This window comes from Spermophilus citellus (genome assembly GCF_964194105.1).
Source record: "Spermophilus citellus genome assembly, chromosome: 2".
NCBI lineage: Eukaryota > Metazoa > Chordata > Mammalia > Rodentia > Sciuridae > Spermophilus > Spermophilus citellus.
The window spans coordinates 243,176,931-243,191,263 of NC_138183.1; the positions used below are offsets into that span (position 1 = coordinate 243,176,931).

The 14,333-nt window shown below is 43.9% G+C and overlaps 1 protein-coding gene across 1 annotated transcript; it reads left to right on the plus strand.

Moving 5' to 3' along the window:
• Window positions 1–9,479: 9,479 nt before the first annotated feature.
• On the plus strand, window positions 9,480–10,433 carry OR6Q1 (olfactory receptor family 6 subfamily Q member 1; the record flags this gene model as incomplete). The annotated part of the gene is made up of 1 exon (XM_081279468.1): window positions 9,480–10,433. The coding sequence occupies one exon, from the start codon at window positions 9,480–9,482 to the stop codon at window positions 10,431–10,433; it is 954 nt and encodes a 317-aa protein (XP_081135594.1).
• Between the last annotated feature and the right edge of the window lie 3,900 nt (window positions 10,434–14,333).

Sequence of the window (14,333 nt, forward strand, 5' to 3'; positions counted from 1 at the left end):
CTAGAGGTCAGTTTTTCCCATGACGGGTAAGAACCATATGTTGAATTGGACAACCTACCAGGCACGGTCCTTAAGCCACATTGCTTGTTGTTTAATTAATCAGAAGGGGGGAGATGCTGAGAGCCATTAGCCAAGTAGGTATGACAATTTCCTTGCCAGCATACCCCATGTTGCTTAGAGGAAGGACTCGTGGAAATGGACCTGCCTTTGACATTCACAGTGACATTGCATGTATGTTTGAGAAAGGTGACCCTGCTCAAGGGAGGGTCCTACTGGATTAGGGCGGATCCAGGTTTAGGGTGTATCCTGCAGGTTTTAGGGAGTATCCCGCTCCTTGGGTTTAGGACAATCTGGGTTTAGGGCGGTTCCAGGTTTAAGGTTATTCCTGCTGGGAATAGGGCGTATCCTGCTGCCTTGAGTTCCCGTTGAGTTCTCCTGGGATTGAGAAAGTATTTGGGATTTTAAGCCTGGTGGATTTCGGCAGAACTTGGATTTCCCCAGAACGTGTTTGTAGGGGGCCGGTGTGAGTTCGGGAATAAAGAATTGCTGTTTGAATCTACAAGGCTGTGAGTGGCTCGTGATTCTGTGCCCAGCCAGACTGCGGCACACACACTCGCACACACACACTGACATATACAGGTTGAAACTGAAAGAATGGAAGATGATGTATAATGCAAATAATAAGAAGTTACTGTGACAAAATTATCAGAAGACCAAAAAGATCTTAAAGCAATAAACATTTTAAGGATAAACAAAAAAACTGAAAAAATATAATAAGTGGGAGCACACATCAAGAAAACATAATAATAACAAAATTCCATGTTCCTAATACAACGATCATGTATTATAACATTGTAATAAATAGGGCAACCTTTGACAGAATAGTAAGGGGAAATTCATAAAACCATTGTAGGAGAGTAATACAACTCATAAACTGAAACCAATTAGAAACAAATTAGCTTTGAATAATAAAATTAGCAAATGTGATCTAATCTCTAAATATACATATTTAAAACCTTTGCACACAACATATGCATGTACATATCCCTCCCAAGTACAAATAGAAGCTTTGTGAGATTTGAACATGAGTTCAAAAAGGAACTCAACTTTCAAAGGATTGATATAAAAATGACCACTATGTCTCAGGACAGAATCAAGTTAGAAATAACCTAAATGGCAAAAATCAGTCTAATGCCCCTACTTTCTCCTTTTTCCTACTTATTAGAACTTTTCTAATGCATACCTGAGGAACTCATGAGTTAAAGAAAAGGTAAAAATATAACAATTAAATATTTAAACTGAACAATTTAAAGTGTATTATAAATAAAAATGCACCTGAGCTGGTCAGAGAGGTGACTAGAGTAAAACATATAACTTCATTGTATTCATTAAAAGTAAGAATAATGGAAATAAATGCATTGTATTCAATCAAAATAGCTTAAAAAGAAAAATAAAGTAATCCGTGAAGGTAAAAGGAGGAAAATAATAAATATAAGAGCAAAACTTAATGAAATAGAAAATTAAGACAATTGAAACCTCATTCTTTGAAAAATGAAAAAAAGGAAATAATGAAATGAGCAAATCTTTCATAAGATTTATCATGAAATAAAGAAGTAATATGTAGATAAGCAACATTAAGAACAAAGCTTGGTTGACGTCTATGAGGTTAAATATTTGGAATAGCACCCCTGGATATATGACACGTGTAAGTAGATAAATATTCAAGGGAGAGTGAGGGCAATCTCAAGAGAGAAGATACCTAGGGTGTAAAGAATTGCATTTGGAGGAGGATGCAGGCCATCTTGAGAGTGAGAGATGCTTTTGGGGTTCCTGGCTCTTCTTTTAAAAAAATTGTGGTGAGGGGTGGCTATGGGAAAGACTGTAGGAATGATATCAGTCTGGTGACCTTAACGTAGTTTCTGATTGTCTGGTCAATCTCTGGATCCTCAGGCTGATATGGTCTTCCTTATCTGATCAACAGAGAGCACAGGAAAGTACCCTGAATTATGGGCTGCTCAAGATATTGTATCACTCTTTATTTAATCGATTTATGGAGGGGGGTTAATTAACAGTACTCAAGGTGATTATCATAAGTCAACAGATTTATGGTTAACTAAGTTTTACAGATTTTCTAGGAATTAGGAGTAAATGTCCTGGGAGAGAGACTTGGAAATGTATTTGAAACTTCTGAATTAAAATTGTATTTCATTGTCCTTTCTTTATGTCTCCTTTTTACCCATCTTAACCATATTTCTTCTATCCTACCTCAGGGCTGCTCAGTAATGCCTGTTGTTATTGTAGGGGTGGACAGGTACATGCAGGTGTGCAGGTGCATGCCCCCACTCTAGAAGAGAATGGCCTCCTTGGATCCATGATAACATCTGGAACGTGGGAGAGTTCACTTCCCTCTCTCCGGTAGTAGCTCAGAGCCAGAGACTGGCAGAGTCTAGCTGGCATGGAACTTTCCCTGTTGACCCCTCCTCCTCTGCTTTGAAGTGTTTGTCCTGAGAGTCTACAAAAGTGGGGCTCCCTATAGCTTCTGCCTACCCTCTGGGGCAGAGTTCCTCATGATTTATTATCTTCTTTCCTTTGTTTTCTGAAGGCTTCACACCTCCGCAGAGACCTGATCCCACGGGCCACCCCTGGGGGGTTTAGGTTTAAACATGGAGCAGGCGTCATTTTATTGCCAGTGATAACTACCCTATTCCTTCCAGTTCCAGCTCCGTTGAGGGCAGACCTCTGCCCTCTCTCTTTGGTTCAGAGAAGCTGGGATCTTTGAATTTGGGGTCCCCGTTCAACAATGGGATCCAATAACCTGCCCTTCCCACCAGCTCCAGAGTTCTGAGCATGTTTGGTTTTCATGTTCCATCCAGAGAAGAAAGCGACTGGAAGAGGTAGCAGGGACAGGTGAGTGGTTCCTCTAGAGACCTTTGCACACCTGGACGTAGGCTGTTGGCTTCTGGAGTACCTTATGCTCACATAGAGTAAGGGTGCTGAGGGACATTGGGGGGTTTTAGGTCTTTTTATCTGTGGCTGCCTCCCTCAAGCCACCTCAAATAAACCTTCAGTTTAAATAAAATCCATTTGCTTGTTAGTCCAGAGCAGCTTCGCGACCACTTGGGGAGCCCCGGATTCCCCAGTCCTCGGCTTTCCATCCAGTGAAATGCTGCGGTGATCAAATGGTTTATAAAGCCAGAGAAGCAGGACAGTAAGGTCTTCCCAGAGGTAATGTTGAAGTTTTCAAAGAACTGACACATCCCTCTCAATGAGTTTCAGAATGTCTGGGGCGTGGCAGGTGGGGAGTGGGGCAGGAAGAACAGGAACTGGAAGCTAGAAACTTTGATTCCCACTGTGGTTCCTTCCTGATCTAGTGGACTCTCCAGTTCAACAGGACTCTGGAGTCTCTGTTGCCCCCATGACTGGAGAGGGGTCAGATTGGGCTGTTTTCTGATCTGGACTCATCACTTACTAGTTGATAAGAGCAAAGCTTATGTTCTTTTTGTTCTTCTTCCCAGCTATCTGGCGACGGAGGAAATATAGGGCATGCTAGACCAGAGTTTAAAAACAGGTAATATAGTACAGCTTTCCAGGGAATTTAAAATCCAATTCAGCAGCTAAGAAAAAAGAAATTATATAGAAAAAAATCAATTCAATTTGCCTCCCATACAAGGGAAGTGACAGTAGGCTGCTCTAGGCACACAGGGTGTCATCCCTGCAGGCATCCAGTGATCACAGAGCTGAGTGACAGCATGGTTTCATGGACCTCACCCAGATTGGATGGTTCTTCTGTAAGTATAGATGGGCTTCTGTTTCTTCCCATTTCCTCAAAAAGAGGTGGCTGGAAGGTGAAAGAGAACTAAGTACTCTGGGTCAACATAATGGTAGGAACATGCATTTATTCTTTTATTCATCAACATATTTATTGCATGTGGATTACATGCCAGGGACTCTTTTTGGTATTGGCAACACTATGATGAGCAAATTGTCAAAGGCACTATTTTCAAGGAACTTCTCTGTGTGTGTGTGTGTGTGTGTGTGTGTGAGAGAGAGAGAGAGAGAGATAGAGAGAGAGAGAGATATTATAGTCGAGCAAATAAATACCTATCAGTTGAAAAGGAAGTTGTGACCAGGAAATTCCAGCTGAGAGGGGCTCAGAGAGTGATGGGAAGTTGCATTTTCAGACAGGTGGTCAGAAGTGACTTCTCCATTAAGGTGGCCTTGTGCACAGAATTGAAGGAAGCGCCAGAGGAAGCCACATAGAGATGAAAGAGGGAACAAGAATGGCATAGGTCCTGAGATTTCACTTGATGCTGCTTCCTCCATCTTGAGACCACGCCTGCAATGTAGGTGTTACTCTCCTGATTTGAAGATGGAGACACAGAGGTTCAGCAAGTTTAAATGACTTTCTCAAAATCATCACTAGTACTAGATGGAGCCAGGGTCAAACTCTGCTCTTGTGGTTCTTGAGACAGTGCTGTTGACACAGGGGACCATCTGTGTGAGATGGGCTGCCTCTTTGCAGTGGGAGCTGGGAATCAGCCATGCAGTGAAGAACAGCAGAGGACAAGCAGACAGCAGGTGCGGGCATCCTGGGGCCCCTTCTGTCTGCCTCATGGCACCCACCTGCCATTGCTCGCTCACCATGGTTGGTGGTTATTTTCTGAAATAATGACCTGGATCTCAGTAAGCTCATTTTCCATTCCTTTCACCTTTGGGAACAAGTCTTCCAGGGGCCAGGTAGAGAGAACGGAAATGGAGAAATTCAGTCTCTTTTACCAGCCTTGTCACAGAGCCACACAAGCTAATGGCTTCAGGAACTGTTTTTAATTTCCCTGCATGAATCCCAAACTGTTTTTCCATATTTGTAAGAAAAAAATCTCAGCCAAGGAAACACCATCTTTTGAGGACACCAAATTGGGTCAAGTTCCTGGGTGGCCTCTCTCCTTATTTAGTAGTTGTCCTGTGTGACTGACTCCTCTCCCCTCGGCCACTTGCTCCCTATGTGGCACTTGGTTGATGAAGTTCTCTTGACCTCAGAGAGGAAGATGATGTCTGGGTGCCTCACTGGGCTCCTGCAGGTTGCTGCAGCCTGCAGGGGGTTCCTCCAGCCAGCAGGGCTGTGAGCTGCAAAGAAATTAACCTCACAGTCAGGGCTGGGAGTCAGGGCTTGCTTGTAGGCATGTCATTTGGTGAAATGGAATAGCAGAGAGGTGGCATGGTGTGGACAGAAAGCACAATTTTCACATCAGATACCCCAAGATTTGGCTCCTATCTCTGCTATGTAGAGTTCTTTAATCTTGTGCAAGTTATTGACTGTTCCTGAACCTCAGTTTTTTCAGTGGTATGAAAAAAGGACAAATAACACTCCTATCAAGGATAGACCATTGAATCATGATATTGTTATGAAGAAAAAATAAGATAATAGGAGTCTGGCAGAATTTGGCCCATGGGAGGGATACAGTTTATGATCCCTTCTCTGTTTTGGTGAGAGGCTCACCTTCCTACCAACACCTGGCCTGTGGAGGTGGAGGGGATGAAGATGCAAAGCAGGATCTGGATGCTGTGGGGTGAGGCAGGGCCCATTCTGAACTCTTGTTCAGACGGCATTTCTCATTACACTGTCTTAAGTGATCCTATCAGATATACTTACTCCATTGTGGTAAGCATCACCCTCCATCTGGGTTTCTTTTATTTCATTTCAGTTAGGAGGAGGGCCTGGGATTTGAAGGCACCAGGTAGTCTCCTGCCTTCCTGTGCACATCTTCTTGTGATTCGCTTGGTCTTATTAATGAGGTTTAGGCCTCTTCCTCTGGGATGCCTTCTTCTCCCAATGCTGCTCTTGGTTTTGCTTCTGTCTGGCCTCCACCACCCTTACTGTGATCTGGTTGGGATATTTGCTTCTTAATCTCCCCTGTTCTTTCTTCTAGGCCAAATTAATTGTCCCCTATTTTGTTTTCCTGGATGCATAACAGATTCATCACATCTTGGGTTCTTAAAAGGCAGGGCTTGGCCCCTATTAACTGTTACAGGCCTGATGCCCTGTCCTACGCCTGGCATGGAGGGTCTCCCTGACGAATGCTGAGTGGGGAAATGGTCAGCATGCAAGTGTGTATACACCACATCAGTGAGTTAATGGGTTTGAATGCTGTGGATTTCAAAATTTGCCATGAGTTAGATAATCCCGAGATTCTCTTATTTAATGAATGGAAGTGAATTAACATACAGTCATGCATTGCATAAGTTGGCTTGGGCAGGAACAGACCACACTTAGTGATGGCATAGCTGTTGTAGTTTGGGTAAGTACCTCTACAATGTTCACGCAATGACAAAACTGCTTAATGATGCTGTCTGCAGAACATATTCCTGTTGTTAAGTGGTACATACCTGAATGCTAGTAAGTGCAGTGATGGGACATTCATTCAGTTATTTTATTCATTTAAACTTTCTGAATGGTTTTCTCAATATATTCATCCAATCCATTTGACAGCTAGAGTTCATCCCTTGAGTCTTTCAGAGGATGCAACTAGGTATCAGACAGTAGAGAAAGAGCTGGTAGAATTCAAGCTCATTCTTAGGATTTTTTTTTTTTTTGTTTAGATTTTGGCCTTCAATTTGGAATTCAAGAAAAGGTCTCTTTGCACTTTGTTAAGTAGATAATAGGATAGGAGAAACAATAAAGAAACTTTTTTTTTTAAATCAGGATGCAATTGCCCACCTGTGTCCAACCTATACCTTCTTGAGTGTCAATTATCCCCCACCCCATCTCTCTGCAGAACAAGAGAAAATAGATGGTTTGGTAACAGCTTGGCTGCGTGGTGGTGGCAGAGGTGGTGTGTCCATCAAGTAGGGTAACTGAAGCTTACCACAGTCTGATGATATTCTTTTTTTGTTCATCTAACAGTCCGGTGTGGGACGGGGATTAGCACATTATAGCCCACGGTCCATACCCAGCTTGTAGCCCAGTTTTATAAGGCTCATGAGCTGAAAATGATCTTTACATTTTTAAAGCTTTGCAACCCCCCCATATGTGGCAGAGACTATCTGTGGCTCCCAAAACTTAAATTATTTACAGTCTGGCCTTGTACAGAAAAAGCTTGATGTTCTCAGTTTCAGGAAGACATGAGTTGTATTCTGCAGGGAATTCGGGCTCTTTCCATCTTTTGGCTTCACAATGGGGAAAGAACAGGGAAGCCACACACGCTTCTCAAAAAAATCCCAGCCACAGATGACATGCATCACTGAGTGGATACAAGAAGGTGAAACTGTAGTCCCTTTCCAACTACGCCATACTGGGCGAGCATGAATCTTTGCACTTTCTCTGTCTGAAACATCCTACTTCTCTATCCTCCTTCGCATTTGAGTAATAAAGCAGGTTCTTTCAGTGGATCTAATCTGGACCTTATATGAACCCCACAGGTTTTGGCATACTCTAAGCCATGGATCAGAGAATTACAAGGCTCTGTGCTTGACCTCGGGTTGGCTGTTGGCGGGCACCTGCTCTGTACCAGGATGCTCTTCAGTATCTGCCAAGGTTCCTGGTACAGAGCAGGTGTGTTTTTGCATTTGTTGGCCTGATGTGCATACAAATTGGGGGGAATGAGGGAAGTAAAAGGTACTCAAATGAAGATAGGACTAACAAACTTGTGTCACAGCTGGAAGGACAGGGAAGATTTAGAATAATAGTAACAATTCCTATACGAGACAGCCAAAGCGAGTGTATTGCAGATCCAGGGCTGATTCCAGATCTGTGTGACTCTACATCTCATGTTCCTCCTGAATACAGAGAAGAGAGAACATTTCAGAGAACTTTACTCCAAAATCTGTTTATAACAGCTGTCAAGTCAGGCTTCTACAGCATCTGTGTACAGTGAACATCTCCTCTAGGGAGGGCATGTAAGGATGTTGCAGCTTGGACTTAGAAATGGTGAGGATATGCACAGGAATCTGAAGTCACTGACCTGTTCATTTCTGATTTTGTATCTCTGCGTGCTTTCCTCATCTGGAAATCACGGGATGTTGAAGCCAGAAGGAACTTGCTTAATTATAAGCAGGAGGGGGAAAGGGCTTTAAAGAACTTGGCAAACCTGGATTCAAACTCTCGTTCAGGCTTAAAGTGGCAACCACCAATTATTTAGCTCACAAATTAACAATTGGGGAGGGTTCATCAGGGAAGGCTGGTGTCAGTCTGGCAGTCCTAACCGGGGATTAAAGGATATATTTGTTAGACTTCTTATTCACCTACATTAGCATGTTACTGCTGGCTGTCAGTGGGAGCTTGGCCAGGGTAGGGGCCCTAGTTCTTCTCTATCTGGGCTTTCTGCAAGCTGCTTGGGCTTCCTTACAATATGGTGGTTGGACTCCAAAAAGCAGGAAGTGAAAACTGACAGTTTCTTCTGATCCTGAAAACAGGCACAGCATCACTTCCATGTTATTTTGCCCAGATTCAAGGGAATAGCTATTGATCCCATATTTCAGTGGGAAGAGTGTCAAAGAATTTTGGGTTGCTTTTTTTTTTTTTTTTTTGGTACCAGGGATTGAACCCAGGGGCACTTAACCACTGAGCCACATTCCTAGCCCTTTTTATATTGACATAGGGTCTTGCCAAGTTGCTTATGGCCTGGCTAAATTGCCAAGGCTGGTTTTGATCTTATGATCCTCCTACCTCAGCCTCCTAAGTCACTGAGATTACAGGCATGTACCACCATCCCTGGCTTTGGGTTACATTTGAAAACTTCTGTAGGAATGGAGATGCTACATTTTCCCTTTACTCTTAAAATAAGATAGGAGTTTAATCTCTTTGTACCTAATTTTTATTATGTTTTTACAATGGGATGATCCAGCTTGTATTTGAGCTCAATCTTGTGGATTCTATGTTTTAATAGCTACATTCACTCTCCAGATCTCCTGACATTTCCATAGTTAAGGCCAATATCACTCCATGTTATACTCACAACAACTTCCCAATCTGGCCTCTCTGCTTCTTTTCTTATCCGCCAAACTTGCTCCTTCTGAAGGGCAAAAAGCAAGGATTTCTGTCCTTCTTAGAACTCTTCAAGCCCTCTCTGGCCCTTGGATTTAAGCAAGCTTTTCCTTTCCCTTGACAAATCCACAATGTCCTCTATGGTGCTTGTGATTTTATACTTGCAACATTCTCTCTACTTCTCTACTGTTTATCTCGTGAACTTACACCTCTTTTTCAGGTTCAAGTTTACTGCCTCCTCCAGGAAGACCTCTCAAGACTGGTTGAGCGTCCCTGCTATTTCCTTCCATAATATCCTGTCTCAATCCTATTCATTTTGTACTGAAATTGTCCATTTTCCCGTGCCCCTCAGACTTTGCATTCTTTGTGGGTGGGGGCAGTGTCTGACTTCACCTTCCTTTTCTGCCCTGGAAGGTATTATAGTCAACATCCTCTTAGGCTCTCTTGGAGTTTTCATCATCGAGAAGGCTATGAGTCTACCAAGTTCTCCCTCCCACATATGCAGCCATATACTCAAAACTGGACACAAGTAACAGAGTTTGTCATGGTGGGCTTTGCTGGGGTGCAAGAAGCACGCCTCCTTTTCTTTGCGCTTTTCCTCACCATGTACCTGTTCACCTTGGCAGAGAACCTGGCCATCATATTAGTGGTGGGCCTTGACCACCGGCTCCGGAGACCCATGTATTTCTTCCTGACACACTTGTCCTGCCTTGAAATCTTGTACACTTCAGTCACGGTGCCCAAGATGCTGGCTGGTTTTATTGGGGTAGAGGGGGGCAAGTATATCTCCTATGCTGGCTGCTTGTCCCAGCTTTTCATCTTCACCTTCCTTGGGGCAACTGAGTGTTTCCTGCTGGCCGCCATGGCCTACGACCGCTATGTGGCCATCTGTATGCCCCTCCGCTATGGGTCCTTGGTGTCCTGGGGCACCTGCATCCGTCTGGCAGCTGCTTGTTGGCTGGCAGGCTTCCTTACACCCATTTTGCCCATCTACCTCATGTCTCAGCTGGCATTTTGTGGCCCCAATGTTGTGGACCACTTCTTCTGCGATGCCTCGCCCCTGCTGGCCTTGTCCTGCTCGGATGTCACCCTGAAGGAGACGGTGGATTTCTTGGTATCTCTGGCTGTGCTCCTGGCCTCCTCTACCGTCATCGCCGTGTCCTACGGCAACATCGTCTGGACGCTACTGAACATCCGCTCAGCTGCTGAACGCCGGAAGGCCTTCTCCACCTGTGCGGCTCACCTCACAGTGGTGGGCCTCTTCTATGGCACTCTTTTCTTTATGTATGTCCGGACCAAAGTGGCCTCCTCCATCAACTTCAACAAGGTGGTGTCCGTCTTCTACTCCATCGTCACACCAATGCTCAACCCCCTCATCTACAGTCTTCGGAACAAGGAGGTGAAGGGAGCCCTGGGCCGAGCCTTTTCCCTCAAGTCTTGGAAGAGACAATGAGGAGGTAGATGGAGGATACCCAGCCTCCTTTTGTGGGGTATCCAAAAGGAGCATGGTAAGGACTATGGAAGGGAGGTGTGGCTGGGTACCCAGGAGTTATAGACTGTGTCATAGTTAAAGGAACATGTTGTGCTGCTATAACAAGAGAGACTTAACTACAACGTAGCTTTAAGAATGCAGGATATTTTGTCTTCCTGGCAGAAGTCCATGGTGAGTGTTCCAGGTTGATGGGTAGCTCTGAGCAGCAGGTATTCAAAGGTTCAAGTTCTTTCTATCTCATAGGGTCAACCTTCCTTAAGATGTTGGCAAAGTAAAGCCAGCAGGCCAAATCTGGCTCAGCACATGCTTTTTAATGGCCTCTGAGATAAGAATGGTTTTTACCTTCCTAAGTGCCTGAATAAAAATTAAAAGAATAATGTTTCCTGACACAAAAGTTCATAAAATTCAAATTTCAGTGTCCATAAATTGTTTTATTAGAACATAATCACATCCATGTATCTTGCTATAATGACAACGAGGGCCATTCTTCTGCTACAATGGCTAACCTGAGTAGTTGTGACAGAGACAACTTGCAGCCCCTGATCTAGAAACTTCTTGCTATTTGCACAGTCAACACTGGGCAAGAGAGGCCAGAGTAAAACCTGGGGGAGACACACTCTGTGCCTTAACGTATCTTGAGCAGATGTGGTAATGACCACTTCCACTCACCTTTTTCAGTGAGAAGCGAGTCATAAGTTACATCTAATCACAAAGGAAGTAAAATTAGTCTCTAGGTGGGCAACCAGATGCCAGTTTACTTATTGTAAAAAATGGAAGAAAACACAATTTGATAGACAACCAGCACTTTCCATCACAGATGAAATTCTCAGAATCAGAGCTGACTTTCCATGTGATTTATGTTCATTTGTAATATCTGCATTCTGTGATTTGAAATATAAACCAATCCTCTCCCAAATCAGATGGTGTTTGCAAATTGACTTAAAGAGATCTCTATGGCAATGCCAGTTCTAAGTTATGCTTAAAAAGACAATTACAATTCAAGTAGTTCCCTAGAAGTACCAATTGCGTTCCTAAAGGCATGTATAATCACCATTTGAATGTGGATTCCAGAAACTACAGTAAATGGAAGAAAAAATATTGAACTTGGGACCGATTGGGGGGAAGGACAGATTTTCTTTGCTGATGTTCCTCAACTGGCTAGATGACATGGCAGCGTCTTTCAACACCACAGATTTGCTTAATAGCATTTGAGCTGTTGTCTTTCCCTCTGTTGGTAGGGAGTGCACAAGTCAAGCAGTTTGAAAACCTTGCATTTACTTTTTTTTTTTTTTGGTACTCTGAATTTAACATGGGGCACTCTACCACTGAAGTACATCCCCAACCCCTGTTATTTTTTACTTTGAGACAGGGCCTCACTGAGTTGCCGAGGTTGGCTTTGAACTTGCAATCCTCCTGTCTCAGCCTCCAGAGTCACTACAACTACAGGTGTGTGCCACTGTGCCTGGCTCATTTACTGAGTATTATATCACTAATGTGCTTTACATTCTTTTCAATGACTATGGGATGCAAAAATAGTGCTAAAGTGAGAACTTCTCAGGATCAAATGGAAGGATTCACCTGAATGAAATAGAAGGACTCTACACTTCCAGGCACCTGACTCGAGGAGACATTAACACAATACCTATTGGGTTTTGACTGAGGAAAAGAAAATGCACTGGGTGACGTAGTACTCATTTATGCTAGCAAGAAGAATTCAACTTTAAACACAAGCACTGTTTTCTGAATTTTGAGAACTACTCTAAGAATAACTCCATGGGAAGTATTAATAAAGTCTACTATTTTGGGATTCTTGAGGAATAAGTCTATATTTTTGAGACAAATTGCATCAGGAAGGCTCTTGCACGTATAAAGTGAATCTTGTTTTAATAAAACCTTATACAAGCAACAAAACTGGGGGAAAACCCCACTCTTGTGAGTGTGATTATTTAGATTACAAAATTAAAACTATCGCTCTCTTAAAAAAACAGCTACCATCAGAATCTGGGGCATACGAAAAGTGGAGGTATCAACAGACAATGTTTTCAAAGTGGCTACTAATGGTAGATCCATGTGCAGTGAAGATAAACTAGGAAATTATGTCAGGGAAAACGCACATTTCAGAAAATAGAAAATTTCTGAAAACACAATTGCTTCTCTGAGGGTTTCTGTTCCTAGAGTGAAGCATGGGCTCAGTGTGAAGTGCTGCCCAGGGGGTCTGTGACAGTCACCTGTCCTCATTTATGAAAAGGCAAGTAGCTAACCATAGCAGGGACAGGTTGTTTACTTAGAAGAAAATTTCTAGGGTAGTTCAAACAGGTTAAGTTGGAAATGTTAGACCCCAAGCTTTTTGCCTATAAGAATATGTTTTAGACTCCCCAAAGAGCCCCCCCTCCCTATGACCTAGCTTAGAGCAAGGGTCTCAAAAAAAGTCATTTGGCAATAAAACAAGATATCCAGATTTTGCCACTATTCATCATTTTATTGAACTATTTAACAAATAATTGTTTGTGCTTACCATGTGCCTTGTACTCTTTTAAATGTTTTATAAATATTAATTCATTAACTCCTCAGTGATAATTCAATGAGGTCAGTGCTATTGTTATCCTCCTGAGGTACAGAGAAGCTAAGTAACTTTTCCAAAGTCACGCAGCTAAGTGGCAGAGCTAAGGCTTGAGTCCTGTGCATCTGCCTCTTAACCTGTGTATAGTGGTGATGCTCTGGGTAAATTGGTCCTCTCTGAGCACTTATTCCCTTATCTGTAAGAGGTCAGAGCAGACAAGGTGTCTTTAACTCTCTACTTTTCATGTGTTTCACGTGTGCCGAGCACTTTCACTATTTTCTCATTTCATCATCCCCACAACCTGGAGGGGAGAGCTCAGCCTCATCCTATATAGGAGGAGACGGAGCCTCAGAGAGGTTAAGCTACATGCTCAAGTTCATACAGCTACAAAGGGAGGAGCCAGAGAATTTGAACCACATTTATTGGACTCCACTCAACCCCTCTGTCTCCATGCCTCCTCTCCTGGGTCTCCTCCAGTGCTAACTTTGCATAATCAGTCTCTTCTGTGTCCCTGGCCTTGACTCTGTGCTCAGGGGCTGAAGGATGAAAGAGACCACCTGCTTCCATCAAGGACAATATTTTTTTGCAAATGTGTCTTATCTCCCCTGATGGGATGAAATACAAAACAGAGCCAGCTGGGGACAAGCAGGGGTTCTGGACCAGTGTGATGGGGCTCAGAGGAAGGAGTGTTCCCCCTGGTAGGGAGTTAAGAGGGCATTCCCCAGAAAGCAGGACTTCCTGTGATCCCCTTCTGCTTTCCTCACTTGGGATGATGCCTGCCAAGCATTTGTCCTTTGGTGTTCTTGGCAGGGTGGAGAAGGATGATGTAGCACTTGGGAACGAAGAGACAGAACAGGAGGCCTGCTCCTGATGCCAAGACGGCAGAGACCTCCACGGCCACGGTGTCTTTGCTTTGTGGGCAGAGATGAAGGACACCCAGACACGGAGCAGACCAGCGTGCTGACAGTGATGTGCTTCGCTTCATTGAAGGTGTCAGGCAGCCTGTGGGCAGGGAAGGCTACCAGCAAGCTGAGCAGACCTCGCAAACCCAAGTAGCCCAGCATGGCATAGAACAGTTCCAAGGAACCCCCATTACACTTCAAAGTCACTGTGGATCCAGGCTCTGTGGAGTTTATGGGCTGTGGGGGCCATCTGGTCACCCAGAGTATGCACAAGGCCGTCTGGAGCAGGAAACAGACATTGGGGAGGTGCCAGGGAGCATCGGCCCTGCCCACACCCTGATCTCCGTGTCTGGCCTTGTGGCGTGGAAGGCTGCCACCACCACTACGATCTTGGCCAGC